The 16,083-nt window shown below is 39.3% G+C and overlaps 1 protein-coding gene across 3 annotated transcripts in view; it reads left to right on the plus strand.

The window, feature by feature from the left end:
• The window catches only part of LOC121513427 (DENN domain-containing protein 4B-like), a 68,689-nt gene extending 53,301 nt beyond the window's left edge, over window positions 1-15,388 (plus strand). For all 3 annotated transcript variants that reach the window (XM_041793181.1, XM_041793180.1, XM_041793183.1), the window contains 15 exons: window positions 83-197; window positions 3,256-3,462; window positions 4,068-4,196; window positions 4,464-4,608; window positions 6,280-6,435; window positions 6,833-7,061; window positions 7,450-7,738; window positions 8,041-8,145; window positions 8,230-8,405; window positions 8,582-8,738; window positions 8,818-9,057; window positions 10,902-10,998; window positions 11,391-11,556; window positions 11,642-11,700; window positions 13,532-15,388. In XM_041793181.1, the coding sequence (XP_041649115.1) occupies window positions 83-197; window positions 3,256-3,462; window positions 4,068-4,196; window positions 4,464-4,608; window positions 6,280-6,435; window positions 6,833-7,061; window positions 7,450-7,738; window positions 8,041-8,145; window positions 8,230-8,405; window positions 8,582-8,738; window positions 8,818-9,057; window positions 10,902-10,998; window positions 11,391-11,556; window positions 11,642-11,700; window positions 13,532-13,677 (2,416 nt within the window). In that variant the 3' untranslated portion in view covers window positions 13,678-15,388. The remainder of the gene's footprint in view (window positions 1-82; window positions 198-3,255; window positions 3,463-4,067; window positions 4,197-4,463; window positions 4,609-6,279; window positions 6,436-6,832; window positions 7,062-7,449; window positions 7,739-8,040; window positions 8,146-8,229; window positions 8,406-8,581; window positions 8,739-8,817; window positions 9,058-10,901; window positions 10,999-11,390; window positions 11,557-11,641; window positions 11,701-13,531) is intronic.
• The last annotated feature ends 695 nt before the right edge of the window (window positions 15,389-16,083 follow it).

Raw genomic sequence — 16,083 nt, forward strand, 5'->3', positions numbered from 1 at the left:
GAAGTCAGAAACATAACACAGTACTTTATAATTGATCTGACTGTAAAGCGTGCTAATTACATGTTCACTTTTATATTCTAAGTTATGAAACGTTCCCCACGCTGAAGCCCGAGCTCTTTGACAGACCTCAGGACCAACTCAGAGTCCCGACTAAAGGGAGTGCCCCCAGTAGCCCCGCCCCCCGACGCACAAAACAGGTACAACATCACACACATAAACAGTGTTCTCTCTTTGTGATTGGAGGCAGTCTGGAGCCTTTCATGAAACTCTCATGACAGTTTTAGAGTAAAAAGCCCCCTCTCCTCTCCTCATCTTTGATGCGATGCACCGTGCAGAGTGAAGCTGCAAACCGCTCCTCTCCACATTCAGACACAAACAAGAGCAAACTGCATGCAGCAACGAAACTCTCTGGATGGGCTTCTGCCTTAGAGTAATTAGAGCTATTGCACCTTCAGATGGAGCAGACGGTGGAACCAAACAATGTGAGATTTCTGTAGCTGACTCTTAATGAATCAAACCCTGAGGTTTTTAGTATGAAGCATTTCCACTCCTCCCTCTGTCTCTGTGGTTTTACTCTCTGACCCAGTTTTCGCTGAATGAAAAGCCTTGTTAACAGTCTTACTGTGTAAAATCATTTTATTTTAATGATGCTTTATTAATATTTCACTGCTCATCTAATATTCAGAAGACAGACTGTAAGAGAGTGAGAGTGTTTGGGCTCAGAACGTCACGAGTTAAATTCAAATCTACAGAACCGTGGTCATTCTGGCAGCTATTCTCGATTGAATTTTAGTCTTTAGATTAAAAAGCCTTTTAGCTTTAGTCACATCTTAATGTTTTCTGTATTTGAGTAAACTAATAAGGACACATGTGGCTCTTTTATGTCTAAATTTGAAATATTATTCCCTTTGGAAAACCATTGAAAAGGGAAACTTTGACCTCAGAAGTATCTGTTGCAATTTGTTTCCACACTTACACAGTAGGCTTTGATTGTCAGACTTAATTTTCAACCTTTATTTTTTAGTCTGTATATTTCCATTGCCCTTATTTGCATTTTTTTGCCTTTTTTTTTTACCCTTTCTGCCACTTTTATCCTGCTTTTCCCAAATTGCATTTTTTTCCATTTTTGCCACTTTTTGCCCATTTAAAGTGCCGCTTGCCATCACATGTCACTTTTTCCCATTTCTTGCACCTTTTTGCTGCTTTTTGCCAATTTTAGTTATCTTTCACTCATTTTCCCCATCTTTATACTGCCTTTTGCCAATATCAGTCACTTTTCACACATTTTTTTTGCCACATTTTTGCCGCTTTTAACCATTGTTGCTAGCTTTTAGTTATTTTTTAGTTATTGCCACATCTCGTCCATTTCTGCCACTTTTCTCCACATTTTTTGTCACTTTTCATCCAGTTTTAGCCATATTCTCCTATTGTCCACCCATTTTTGGCCACTTTTTTGTAACTTTTTCACCTATTTTGCAAGCTATAACTTATGTTTGTTGCCACTTTCGCCCACTTTTCACCACTTAGATTGTGGCTCTTTCAACAGTTTGGTGCTTTGGTTGAGTAGCAGAGGATGGAGAAAAGGAAACTGGCACTCAAACAGGAGCTAGCTACTGTGGCTCACATTAAAGAGCCGTTTAGTAGAAGAGGATCGTTCGTAATCGGCTCATCAACACTGTCTCTTATCCTACAAAGTTTAATCTGTTGGTAGAACATCACTGTTTCAGTCAAAAGTATGGTTGTGGAAAAATGAGGATTTTTTTTATGTTACGGGTAGGGATGCACGGTATAGGATTTTTGTCAATATCTGATATTTACAGATTAATTTTTGCTGATACCGATATTGGTACTGATATTGATATCAATATTTAAATATTCTTTTGGGGCAACAAATGTCAGTCCTTTTGGACACTTTAAGGTTTAACAAACTATAGTCCTTAAAAAACACTTTCAAGTTTAAAGAATGAGGATAAAGAAAGAAAAAGACCTGACCTGGCATAGGTCTGTTGGTTCAGATTAAAACTCCATTAATTTATTAGTATATATGGACAGAATTTACAGTCGATATATGCTGAAATACACAGGTAAAATATCTGTTTAAATATCGGCAGAAATTTTGATATCTGCCAATACCAGACCGATAATATCGTGCATCCCTAGTTACGTGGGCTGGCCTCTTAGCTTAGGACTAGACTCCTCTGTAGACTCTTTTCTCCTTTCATCTGGATGACACTAGGAGGTCTGCAGGACTGACTAACTTGTGATACTGATCACCTCCACACCAGGTAAATCTGTTAAACAGTGGTAAAAAAAAAACACTTTTTTGTAAAGTTTAAGGACCGACTCAGTGTATGTGGAATGTTTCTGATGATAATCGCAGCGTAGAGGTCTAACCTTTTTCTGTTTCCAGCACGCATACCTTTCACTGCATCATCTTCTCTCTCCTTTATGATTTTCACACATTGTGTCATCTTCATCACCTGTCACGTTACAGTAACAGTGACTGCAGGTGCATAGTGCCGCACAAATAACCGTCTATGCAAAACACAACACGCCATGTGACACACATTTAATTACAGCTCTAGGCAGATACTTCTCTGTACGGAATTTTTGTAATCAGATTACTCCAGTTGCTTGAGGAATCACTCCAGCCCTTCTTAAAATTTAGTCACAGCAAAGATTTTCTATGGTGAGAGAAGGGGTTAGAAATGGGTTAAATTTGGTGAAAAAGTGGCCAAGATTTGTTAAAATTGGGTTAAAATGGGTAGATATGGTGATAAAAGGGCTTAGAAATGAGTTAAATTTGGTGAAAAGGTAGCCAAGATTTGTTAAAATTGGTAGATATGGTGAGAAAATGGGTTAGAAATGGCTTAAATTTGGTGAAAAAGTGGCCATGATTTGTTAAATTTTGGTTAAAATGGGTAGATATGGTGAGAAAGGGGTTAGAAATTGGTGGTGGTGGTTCTAGCTTTACATTATTTTCGAGAGAGAATGTTTAGAAAAGACAGCATGTAAGAGCTTGACTGCATTTTTGCAATTAAAAAACAAGAAATTGCCCAGTATTGGATTCCTGGTATTTAGTTTTGTTTTCATGGTACCATTACAAGTATAAATGCAGTTTAGTTTTCACTACAGTCATCTTGAAGTTTAAAGGTGGTCGTCCTCCTAGTGTACTTTTAAAAGATCATGACATCCACTAAGAGAGGTGAAGGTTATGAAACCTCCAGTATCTGATGTGATGTTTCTGTCTCTCAGGAGATCAAGTTGGCCCAGAAAAAGGCTCAGAAGTACTCAGCGGTTCCTGACATGTGGTCCAAGTGTCTGCTGGGTCATTGTTACGGCCTCTGGTTTATCTACCTGCCCACCTTCGTACGAGCAGAGAGCGCAAAGGTCCGAACGCTGCACACAGCGTACGACGTCCTCAAACACATGGAGAACCGCAAAGTGGTGCTGCCAGACGAGGTGAGAGGAAGACCTGGTCTGAGATTACTTTTTTGGAGTTTGCCTTTATTTGATAGGACAGCTGAGAGACAGAAAATATGAGGAGAGAGAGTGGGGTAAGGACATTCACGGGATGGGAATCGACCCTAGAACAAGTGCGCTGAGGACTGCAGCCTTAGTATTTGGGTGCCTGTAGAACCAATGTAGAACCATAGTGACCTAAAGAAAGGTTTGTTGTCTTTAAGCAATAAACAGTTGTTGAGTTCTGGGGCAGTCATTCTCAACTGGTTGGACATCAGGACCCATCACTTCCTCCTTATCAGAGAGCAACACAGATTTTTAAAAAATTCCAACCACTCAAATTTAACCTTAAGTGGAACAAAACACGAATCATTGTTGCTGTATTTTTACATTGCAAACATTACAGATGTATGTTCTGATTTCTGCATTTATAAAAAGATGACAGTGGTGCTACCCTTATGCCAAAGCCGGCCCATATGAGCGGAGAAACGCACGCATGCAGTTAAACTCTGACATGAAATAAAGATTAGAGAGCTGCACAGAGGTAAGAGAGAGAGACCACAGAACCGTAGTGTGAAAGTGTGTTGTTGTGGTGTGTGTTTCAGGTGTGTTACAGGATCCTGATGCAGCTGTGCGGTCAGTACGGTCAGCCTGTCCTCGCCGTTCGAGTCCTGCTGGAGATGAAGAAGGCGGGAATAACGCCAAACACCATCACCTATGGATACTACAACAAGGTAGACACCAGAAACACCAGACCAGACCCTGACCTAGACTAAAACTACCAGAACAATAATGTTTTAATATCATTACACCCTACAAGAATAAAACTGAAATATTCTGTAATGAAGTAGAAGCTAATAATGAAGTTAAATTTTTACCAGACATATAGTAGAGTAAATGTGATACAGCACAGGTGTTTTGATGTTGTAGCTCGTTGAAAAATACCACCTGAGAGACATAGAGGTATCGTTGGGCTTTAAGTGTGTGTTTTCTGTCCCCAGGCCGTCCTGGAGAGCAAGTGGCCGTCCACGAGTCAAGGTGGGCGTCTCCGCTGGGCCAAACTGAGGAACGTCCTGCTGGCTGTGGCTCAGTTCAGACAGCCAATCAAACGGCGGCAGAAGAGCGGCTCCTTAGGCTCGCGGGGAGGTCAGAAAATATTCACCCGTGTTTTTACTGCACCATAAATACCCGTCTTTCAGTGCTTCACATACATGTTTCTGATGAGACGTATTCACTTTTATGAAGCTTTTAAACTCTCACATGCATTTGACTGTTTTTTTTTTTACTTTAAGTATTTTACTGTGAAAACCCTCTGAGGTCTGAGCACTCGCCAACTTGTTTTTTTTTTTCTCTGTTTTTATTTATATCTTTGTCATTTTACATCGTAGAAATGCGGTTCAAACACTTCCATGAACAGGAGAATCTCATCTTTCACTTCCGTCCTCTCTTTCCATCCCACATGATTCACAGCCAGAGTTACAGGGCCAATAAGAGAGCTATGGCACATATCACCTCACTGCAAAAAAGGGGGGTTTAATATAAGATTAAAACACTAAATCTGAAAAGAAAGGTACTCAAAACTAGTGAAATGATCTGTCCATGCAGCAAGATAGTTTGACTTAATAAGATATCTTGAAATAAGATTGTTAAATTTAGAAATAAGTAAGTCAGCAGAACCTTTCATAAGGATTCATATAAGCAAAAAATGCTGGTTTTAAGCTGAGATTGCTTAAACTCAACTTCCTACAGCCTAAAAACAAGTGAACTATACTAAATATGAGCAAATTAATTTTTTTAATTTCTTGCTTTTAGAAAATTAAGCTGAAAAATTATGTTAATATAATAAAATATCAAATTTAGTTGAAAAAATACTTAATTTTAGTAAAGTATGATTAAGCTGTGTTTTAAAATAAGTTGGTTCATCTTGAAATAAGTCTAAATCCTGTTAAACCTAAACCATAAAACTTAAACCACTCCATATTTTTAGACCATACATCTTAATGTTTTTACTGAAATCAGGCTATATCATTTCTTTCCAACCTTGTTTTAACGTGTTTGAAGTCAGAAGTATTCTGCTAAATAAATTGCATTTTTTTATTGATGCTTTTTGTCTGATTCTTAAATCAAGCAGCTTGAGTTTGTTGCTGAATCTTGAAACCAGATCTATTTTGATGCGACTGTGGGTGAGAGAACTAATGAAGCTTATTTTAACGGTTATTTACTTAACTTAAGGACTTCCTGAATAATCGGGACAAAAAAGATATGATCAAGCTTGATTTAAGATTATACTTTAAAGTTACACGCTAAAAATAAGAAATTAACTTTTAAAACAAGATAGATTATCTAACACTTCTTAATCTAAGTTTCTTTTTTTTTAAGATTTATTTTTGGGCCTTTCATGCCTTTATGTCAAAAATAAACATAAACTTTAATCGTTCCACTGATAGAACCCTCAAAAAGGTCAATGCATGCTTTTCTTATCCAAAGATCTCTGTATGAACTATTTAATAGCTGCTTTATCATGGTTTTAGTCAATATTTGCAAAACTAAATCACCCCATCGTAGCTCTTTGGCGCCCTCCTGTGGGTTCCTGGACCCTGGGTTGGACAAAAATGGGCTGCAGTACCAATAAAGCTGAGACTGTCCTGAACATTTTAATATAAACCCTTGGGTATTGTGTTATCTGCAAGTACCTTAAAAAGCTGAATTTAAAATCAGGTAAAAATGGAGGAAATTCCCTCAGACCCCAGAGTCAGGGTCCTTCAGAGTTATTGATTTTCCTAATTGAGTTTTTTGTCTAATTTTTCTTGTTCACAGAAACATCCATCGACCCTGACCAGAGGCTCCGCCCCCAGTCTGCTCTGATTCGTCAGTCTAGTTGGAGCGGTCTCTCTGAGAGCTCCAGTCACGAGTCTCTGACGGGTTCGATGGTGAAGAGCAACAGTCTGAGCAGCATGAAGATGCCCAACGACAGTAAGACACAGATCTACTTAGATTCTCGCCTCACTCACACTCAAACTGGGGTAGATGGGGAGACACGAGGGGGAGACACGGTGGCCATGAGGGACAGAGTTGGTCAAAAGTAAGTCGAGGTTATAATAACTCAAGGCCAGCTTAGGATGGGCTGCGACTTTGCACCAGGTCCAAAATCTGTCTGAATTTGTGCAGCCTGAGCTGGCCTTAAGGCCAAGTTATGATGCTGATTTTGATTATATTCATGAGGGGTTCTCTCCAGCTTCCTCCCACAGTCCAACAACATGCTCGGTTTATTAGGAGATCTGGCATGTGAATCCTAGCGTTCTTTACTAGTTTAGAAACTGTCCAGTGATTGTTTTTTAATTCTGTCTTGTTTCTTCTTTCTGTCCCACAGAGGTCAAGCTCTGCAAGAAGACAATTCTCCGAAACACGGGTACGAACGGCTGCACCGACGCCCGTAAACCTCCGATGGGCCGCAGAGACACCTCCACACCTCCTCCGGCGCCCTCCAGTGGTGTCGTGGTTCGTCGAAGTCAGGTCTGCCTCTCCACCTTCTACAAAGACTGTGCAGAGACGGCCGACTCTGAACCGGATTGCTGCCAGCCTGCAGAGAGAGACGGCAGGTCAGGAGGGACAAAAATCCCAGCAGAATGAGATCTGCCTCTCATGCTTTTATATTTAACCCTTTTGTTTAAGATTTTTACCTTTATTCTGCTTTTTGATGAGCTGATTTCTCTGATTTTAAAGTCAGCTTTAGCTTTGAAAAGATTTTAGTCACTCTTTTTATGCATTCGTTCATCTCTGGAAGGTTAAAAGTATAAAAACAACGGATTTCTTCCTACACAGATGAAGGATATTATGTAAAAAAGTCTATGATAGAATCCTCAAGTGAATACTTTTTATAATATTTAGGTAAAATTGGTAACCTAATTGATAAATTGACTCCAGTCTTCATCCTCCTCTTAGCTTACAGCGCTCACTTTTTCTCACTTTTTTCACTTTGACCTGCAGACCTGCCGGGACTCGAGACTCAGCCGGCAGAAACAAAGCTGTCGATGAGAACTCCAACAACGTCTCGTCCCCGAGCAGAGGAGGTCTGGCAGGAAAACTCCAGCAGCTCTTAACTCCAACGAGACATCGAGTGCAGGTCAGACGAGCCGCCAGCGTGGACGACAGGAGGCCAGGAGGAGGAGGAGGAGGAGTGGGACGAAGAGTGGCCGAGCAGAGGCAGTCGAGGAAAGCTCAAGTGGCTGAAACGCTGCTGAAGGCCAAGGAGAGACTGGTCAGCGCTACCTCAGAGGTTTGAGTCTTTGTGACTTTTACAAAAAAGGGATTTTTATCACAGAATTACCTCTGAAGAAAGTCAAAATGAATTAAAAAAAACATCCTGTTTTTAGAAACCTCCACCTTCATCTGGACAAAGACATCGACCACAATGTTTAAACTATTTCTTTGGTTAAAAAATGGCTGAATTACCCTTTAATGGACAAAACTGGAGATTTTCTCTCCCTAAGCCCTGGCATTTGTAGGATAAATTATGCCTATTAATGTTGTAATGTGATGATGTTTTGCTTAGTCTGGCTCTGTCATGTGTCTTCTCAGAGTTCCTTGTCGGTAGGAAGTGACCTGGACCTGACGGATACGCCGAGTCCAGCCTATCCTCTACGGAGGTCCTGGGACGCCAACCAAGAGGGGGCAGGACTGGAGGTACTGAAGGAGTCATTGTTATAGAAACTTAAGTGCCTTCTTTGGTGCCTTTATTGTTGATGTTGTTTACCCTCACCTGCCCAGGTGTTGATGTCCAGCTGCTCTCTGTGTCGGAGCTGTAACTCGCTCGTTTACGACGAGGAGATCATGGCGGGCTGGACGTCAGACGACTCTAACCTGAACTCATCCTGTCCGTTCTGCAACGCGTCCTTTGTCCCTTTCCTAAACGCAGAGATCTGTGACCCTGGACCCCTCAACAGGTAGACATTCATGACCATTAAAACGCTTCCAGGCTGTGATATATGGAGCTATTTTTGTCACAAAACTGTTTTTCTAAACTCTTTAGAAAAGCATTCATAGATCATCAAATGTGAATTTATGGCTGTATTTTCAGATAAGTTCTGTTCTGTCATTGCTCTTTGTCTTCTTCTCTCAGTGCGGAGCGCTGTAACTGGAACGTGGAGGACGAGGTTGAGAGCGCAGTGAGGCCCCCTAGTGTTCACGAACCCTCGGTGCGACATCAGTGTAACGGCCTGAGTGACGACTCGAGTTCAGAGACGAGCAGCTACTCAGAGAACAGCAGAACCACCACGGTAGATAATAAATTCTTCTAAATGTTTGGTTGTTTTTCCTCTTCTCTCACTGATGGTCTCTCTCCTCCTCATCCTTCAGGGCTCCTCAGTGGGCGGGACCCCCCAGGTGACGGTGGCGTACCTGAGCCCCCTCGTCCTGAGGAAGGAGCTGGAGAGTCTACTGGAGAATGAAGGCGAGTCGGTCCTGGCTCAGCACCAGTTCCTGGAGAACCACTCCATCATTTTCTGGAACCTGGTCTGGTACTTCCAGCGTCTCGGTCTGCCCAGTAACCTGCTGCAGCTGGTCCGGACATCACCACTGGTCAGCCAGCTCACACAGGTAACAGAGAGGCGCTTTTTAACACCTGAGGAGGGTTTAAAGAGGACATCAAGCCGTCTCTGTCTCTGCAGAGTTAAGGCCTTAAAGGCCGATGCAAATAAAAAGCACAAAAATGCAAATCAAATGGGGGGGGGGGGTATTTTGATGCACCTCTTCACATCAGAAGCAAGCATCTTAAAGTTATGAGAAATATACCAGGTGTGAAAATCAGGACTAATTTGCTTTTCCTGAATACATGAAGGCAGTACAGAAAATCTGTTGCATTGAGTCAGAGGTGTCAAACTCAAGGTCCGCGGGACAAATCTGGCCCGCGGTACAGTTATAACTGGCCCGCAAGATCATACTTTCATTATAACTGGCCCACCAGTATTAGGTCTGCAGATTTCCTCCAGTGTAAAGACTAAAATGTTTCCTTGATAATTTAAAATATCCTTGTTAAGTCAGAAAAGTCAGAAAACATAAAGGGTAAAATATTTAGATATTAGTCAGCAATGTGGGAAAGAAATTAATTTGGGTTTTTATTTCATATATTTAATTTTACATCTCACCATTACAACTTAAACTCATAATTATGACTTTTTATTTCATATCTTGACCTTTTAGTTTCACAGTTTAAATACTAATTCTTATTTTGACCTATAAAACTCATGATTTCACTATTTTTTCCTATTTTTTTTACCTTTAAACTCATGAATTTTATCCAATATTTTGACCTTTAAAACTCATGATTTTGATTTTTACCACCAATTTTGACCTTTTAGACCCATAATTTAAAATTTGATGACATATTTCAGCCATCTTAATTGATGATTTTGAATTTTTTTTCTTCACATTTTGACCTTTAAAACTCAGTATTTCATAATTTTACCTTTTAAATTCATAATTTTGACTTTTTATTTCTCATTTTGACCTTATAGATTCACAGTTTAAATACTTATACCTATTTTGACCTATAAAACTCATTATTTGAATTTTTTTTCTGATTTTTTTTTACCTTTAAACTCATGAATTTTATCACATATTTTGACCTTTAAAACTCAATTTTTCATATTTTGACCTTTGAAACTCATGATTTTGATTTTTTTAATTACAAATTTTGACCTTTCAGACACATAATTTAAAATTCGATCACATATTTCGACCATCTTAATTCATGATTTTGAATTTTTTCTTACATTTTTACCTTTAAAACTCAATCTTTTATAATTTTACCTTTTAAATTCATCATATTGACTTTGTATTTCATATTTTGACCTTTCAGATTATCCATTTAAAATTTTGATTTATATTTTGACCTTTAAACTCAAACCTTTGACTTTTAATCCCTAACTTTTTACACTCATAAAAGAAAAATGTATCTCATATTTTGTCTTTTAAATTCACAATTTGACTTCTGACATTTTAAACTCCTAACCTTGACTTTTTATCCCTTATTTTGAACTTTGAGAATTATAATTTAACATTTTATCTCATATTTATAACTTTAACTCATGGTTTCAGATTTTATCTCATATTTTGACCTGTAAAAAGGAAGATTTCATATTTTGACCTATATTTTTTACTTTCTATCTCATATATCTGCCTTTTGAAAGCATAATTTCATCAGATTTTGAGCCTTTGAACTGATCATTTGACTGTTTTAATTCACAACATCATGTATCATCAGTGCTGAGTGTTTTTTTCCCATAATTCATCTGTGGTGAAAATGAGGTTTACAGTTTAATGTTGACCCTGTTAGGCTCTCAGGTAAGGCCTAAAATCAGATTCTGGCTCTGCTGTGATTGAGTTTGACACCGCTGCATTGAGTCCTCATACATTGATCCACATTCTGTCTCTGGATCCAGTCGGAGAACTCAGCGGTGAGGGTCCGGCTTCTTTGGGACACGCTGGCCCCAGACATAGACCAGTGGCCCCCCCTCTACGTCCTCTGGAGGATCCACAGTAAGAGAAAAGCTCTCTCAAACTCTCAGCTATTATACATTTGCTGTAGGGTTGTTAAGATACCAGAATTTAAACTCTGATGATGTTCTAGTAAAAATAAAAAAAACATGTTGATTTCTCATACTGGGCCATTTCTTGTTTGTAGTTATCAAATAGTGCATGCAAACTCCTGCACACTGTCTTTAAAGCATTATAACCTTGGAAACTTGTCAGTGATTTGCTTTCTATTGATTGACCCTGTCCGCCTTCTCTCATGGCAGCTTTTGCTTAATACTCTGACTGTCATCTGTAGTTTTTCAAAAGTTTTGTCTTCTTGAATGCAATCACACATCGTAAATTTTAAAAGAATTCAACAATTCTAAGTTAAAACCCCTCTTCTATCCGTCCACCAGGTGGCGTCCCGATGAGGAGCTACAGCTGGCGGAGACACAACCACCCGTTCTCGCTCTCCTTCCTGGAGGAGGTGCTGCGCTGGGTCGGCATGAATGAGGTGCACAAAGCTGTCACGCTGTTTCTCGACACGCTCGCCAAGCAGCCCGGCACGGCCTGGACGCAGAGGTGGGAGGGGCGTAATTATTTCTATGGTTTATACGTGCATGTTATCCCGGTGACGCTGACTCTGATTTTGTTTTGTGTTTGTCAGGAGTTTGTACAGAGAGTTCCTCTTCCTCACTCTGGCAGCTATGGGCAAAGACCACGTCGGTAAGAATCACTCAGTCAGGGATGCACGCTGTTCGAATTTTGCAGAAATCTCCAAATTTACTTTTTCTGACACCAATGTATGCACACATTTTTCTATTGTATGAAAACACAAAGTGTCTCCTGTCCTAGAATGTGTCTGTTCCTCTTATTGTGAAAGTCTGCTTGTTTTAGAAACAGACAAAAAACAAGAAAAACAATATTTTTATTTTACTATAAATGAGTGATGCATTTTTTAAATGCATTTTTAAAATAGTAATTTCTTAGGATTTCATGTGCATTATATTTAAAATTATTTTTAGCATCCTGCATAGGAGGCTAGGCCAGTTGAGATTTAAAGCATTATTTTTGGTCTGAATTATGCCATCTTCAACAATAGCTTGCTTTACATTAAAAGAATTAAGGCAGGGGTGTCAAACACAAGGTCCGTGGGACAAATCCGGCCCGCGGTGCAGTTATAACTGGCCCGCAAGATTATATCATACTTTTATCATCACCGGCCCACCAGTATGAGGTCTGCAGATTTCCTCCAGTGTAAAAATGAAAATTTAACCTTGATAATTTAAAATATCAGTAAGTCAGAAAAATCAGAAAACATAAAGGGTAAAAATATTTAGATATTAGTCAGCAATATGGGAAAGAAATTAATATGTGATTTTATTTTATATTCAATTTTGCATCTCACAATTACGACTTAAACTCATAATTATGACTTTTAATGTCATATTTTCGCCTTTTAGTTTCACAGTTTTAAATCTTAATTCCTATTTTGACTTCAAAAACTCATGATTTCTAATTTTATCAGATTTTTTTTACCTTTAAATTCATGAATTTTATCCCATATTTTGACTTTTACAAATCAATATTTCATATTTTGACCTTTAAAACTCATGAATTTGATTTTTATCACCAGTTTTTACCTTTTTGACTCATAATTTAAAATTTGATCCCATATTTCGACCATCTTAATTCATGATTTTGAATTTTATTCTCACATTTGGACTTTTAAAACTCAATATTTCATAATTTTACCTTTCAGATTATCAATTTTAAAATCTCTAACTGTTTACACTCAGAAAAATGTATCTAATATTTTGTCCTTTATATTCATAATTTTGAATTTAATGACAAATTTAAAGCTTTTAAACTCATTATTTCATATTTTATTTTATATTTTCACCTTTTAAAGTCAAAATTTGAATACAAATTTATATTCTGACATTTTAAACTCCTAACCTTGACTTTTTATCCCTTATTTTAAGCTTTTAGAATTATAATTTAACATTGTATCTTGTATTTTGACATTTGAAATGCAAGAGCTCATATTTTGACAGATATTTTTAACTTTCTGTCTCATATATCTGCCTTTGGAAAGCATAATTTCGTCAGATTTTGAGGCTTTAAACTGATCATTTGACCTTTTTAATTCACGACATCATGTATCATCAGTGCTTAGTGTTTTTTTCCCATAATTCATCTGTGGTGAAAATGAATTTACGGTTTAATTACGGTTTAATGTTGACCCCGTTAGGCTCTCAGGTAAGGCCTAAAATCAGATTCTGGCTCTGCTGTGATTGAGTTTGACACCGCTGGGTTAAAAAGTTGGTGGAAAGATCATTAAAACATCCATGCATAAATGTGCTTCTTGAGGGTTTGTCTGATAAAAGGAGGTGGATTTTTGCAGGAATTCTGTGCCTGGAGTTCTTGTAATTGTTTCCTTTGTTTCCACTGAAAAGAAAAGCTTTTTCAGAGCTTTGATTGACGTAAATGATAGAGAACAACAGGGACAAATTCAGACAATAGATAATCATCGTCTTTCTCTTTCTTTCTGCAGCTGCGTTCGATAAGAAGTACAAGGCGGCGTACTCTCGCCTCAGTGGCACTCTAGGTCGAGAGGAGCTCCGTAAGAAACGAGCTCAGCCTCCCAGCCCCAAAGCCGTCGACTGCAGACGCAGCTTCCACCCGCCGCTCGAGTGCTGATGATCAAGGAGACAAACTCCTGCAGCTTCGTCCCTCTAAGAGGAGGAGCAGAAACATGGGATCGCTGCTGCCTCCGCCTGCTTGTATTCTTCACCTCTCTGCAGCCTCCTGGTGGATGTGGGAGTGACGCGCTCCCTCCTGTCCTCTGTTCCTCTGTCCGCCTCGTCGATTGATGTGAATCCAGCAGCTTTATGTCTCCTTTAAGTCGATCCGGCTGCAGCAGAGACAGACTGAAGAGACTTTTTTACTCCACGAGGTAAAAAAACTGAGCCGAGATGTCTGCATCAGAGCGTAAGGAGGAGTCGAGCATCGTCTGAAGGAAAGGAAAGTGAAAGGAAACTTGAGATTCCTGCATGTCCAGAGCCATCAGATGTGTCTGTTTTCACTTACATTTTTCTGTTTGTAAAATACACACCTAGATGTTTGGAACTGGATCTGAAAGGCACTGCAAAAGCTCATCTGAGCGCTTCTAAAGGACTGAAAGTGTGTGAATGTTTTAACCATAGAGGCAGATTTTAGTTCTCACAGTACAACCAAGGTGGATTTAATACTTAAAATGTGAAATAAAGACAACGCAGCAGGTCAAACGAGGGTCGTCACATTGCTAGAACTTTTAAACTCGTAATAAACGAACAATATCAATACAACAGCAACAAAAATACAAGTCCTAGACTCCCAGAATTGGGTGACTGTTCTCTTTATCATTGCTCAAAACTGTAGGAAACACCTCCATATGTTCTAAAATGGATTGGGAGCATATCAGACCATGCACTATTTCTACAGTTCTTGCTCTCTTTTAGTAAATTATGTGACTGAAGATCCGTAGATTTACAAGGCTTCAGTATTTCTTGGTACCATAGAGCTTCTGTTCTCCTCTGATCCATCCTCAGGACCCGCTACCACCTCCTCCATGAGAAGTCATGACCATAAATCACTGGAACTTATTTAGTTACAAAGTTCTTCATAACCACGTGATGGATTGGCTAGATTCCATGTCTGCTATTCATGTTACAAAGCTACTAGCTGATTCGCTCGTTCCTGGTTGGAGAATAACCAGACCAATCAGCATCATTTGATAATAAAGAGGTGGTAACTAGAGGCATGGTTTAGTTGAAGTGATTGCAAGCCTGTAAACAATGGTGGCCGTTTAAGATTTTAGCATGGATGCAGATGTAGCAGCAGTTTGATCAGAAATGGACATTTCTTCAAGAGAAGAGTAAAGAACCACACTCAAAGATTTTTATCGGAGGAAAAGATGTTTTTGCTCGTTCCGTTTACTCCCCAGAACGCACGCCTCCCACACAATATGCTTTGTTGCTCTGATTGGCCCGTAAAGACTGACAGTCAACCTCTGAGTGTTTTTTTTTGAGGTTCTGCCCTTCCCAAACATTATCTATGGCAGTGATACTCAACGTGTGGCTCTAGAGCCACATGTGGCTCTTTTATGTCTTAATTTTAAATATTATTTCCCTAGAAAACCTTACAAAACAAAAACTTTTGACCTCAGAAATGATCCATGGAAAGTCACATTAATCAGTTTGTATAACACACTGTTACTGTAGGCTTCAACTGTGAACCTTTAGTTTTGTCTATATATTTCCATTGCCCTTATTTGCCATTTTTTGCCCCTTTATTCCATTTTTGCCACTTTTAGTCCATTTTTCTGCTTTAAGCCCACTTTTTCCACTTGTTTTTGTAACTTTTTGCCCATTTTTGCCACTTTTATCCAGTTTTTGACTCTTTTATTCTTTTTGCTATTTTTGCCACTTTTCACCCATTTAAGCCACCTTTAAATGACACCTTTTCCCAATTTTTGCCACTCTGCTTTTTGCCCATTCTGCCTAACCTTGCAAAGCAGATGGATGCACCCGTTTCCGTGTTTCTCACTGGTGAATCCATCTGTCCAAGCTCCGGTCTGAACCGTTTGGGCCCGGTTAGAAAGTCAGAGGACCAATCAATGTCGAGGGGCAGTACTTTTGGGCGCGGCTGGGTCATGACGTAAGCAAGTAGCAACAAGAGATGACGACATTTCTTCATTAAAAGAAGAACACAGAACAGCAGTGAGTTGTTTTCTTTTCAAAAACAACAAAAGTCGTGTACTGACATGTCTACAGTCGCCATGGTTCGCGTTATTCCTCGGTAGCTGCGCATGCGCACCTTGGTTGCGGCTATGTTTAGGCTATGTTTTGTTGCTCTGTTTGGCCCGCAAAGAAGCAACGACAGAATGTTCATCCAATCACCCTCCGAGTTTTTTCAAATCCTCTGCCTTTTCCCAAACATTGTGTATTGAAGGTTTTCCATCTGGTGTGTCAGGTTACACTCTACCACCTTTTGCTGCCTTTTGCCCATTTTAGTCTCAGTCTTGGGGTTCACCTCTAGAATGAGATGAGGATTCCATCATTTTAA

Source organism: Cheilinus undulatus, linkage group 8 (genome assembly GCF_018320785.1).
Source record: "Cheilinus undulatus linkage group 8, ASM1832078v1, whole genome shotgun sequence".
In the NCBI taxonomy this organism is placed as follows: Eukaryota; Metazoa; Chordata; class Actinopteri; order Labriformes; family Labridae; genus Cheilinus; species Cheilinus undulatus.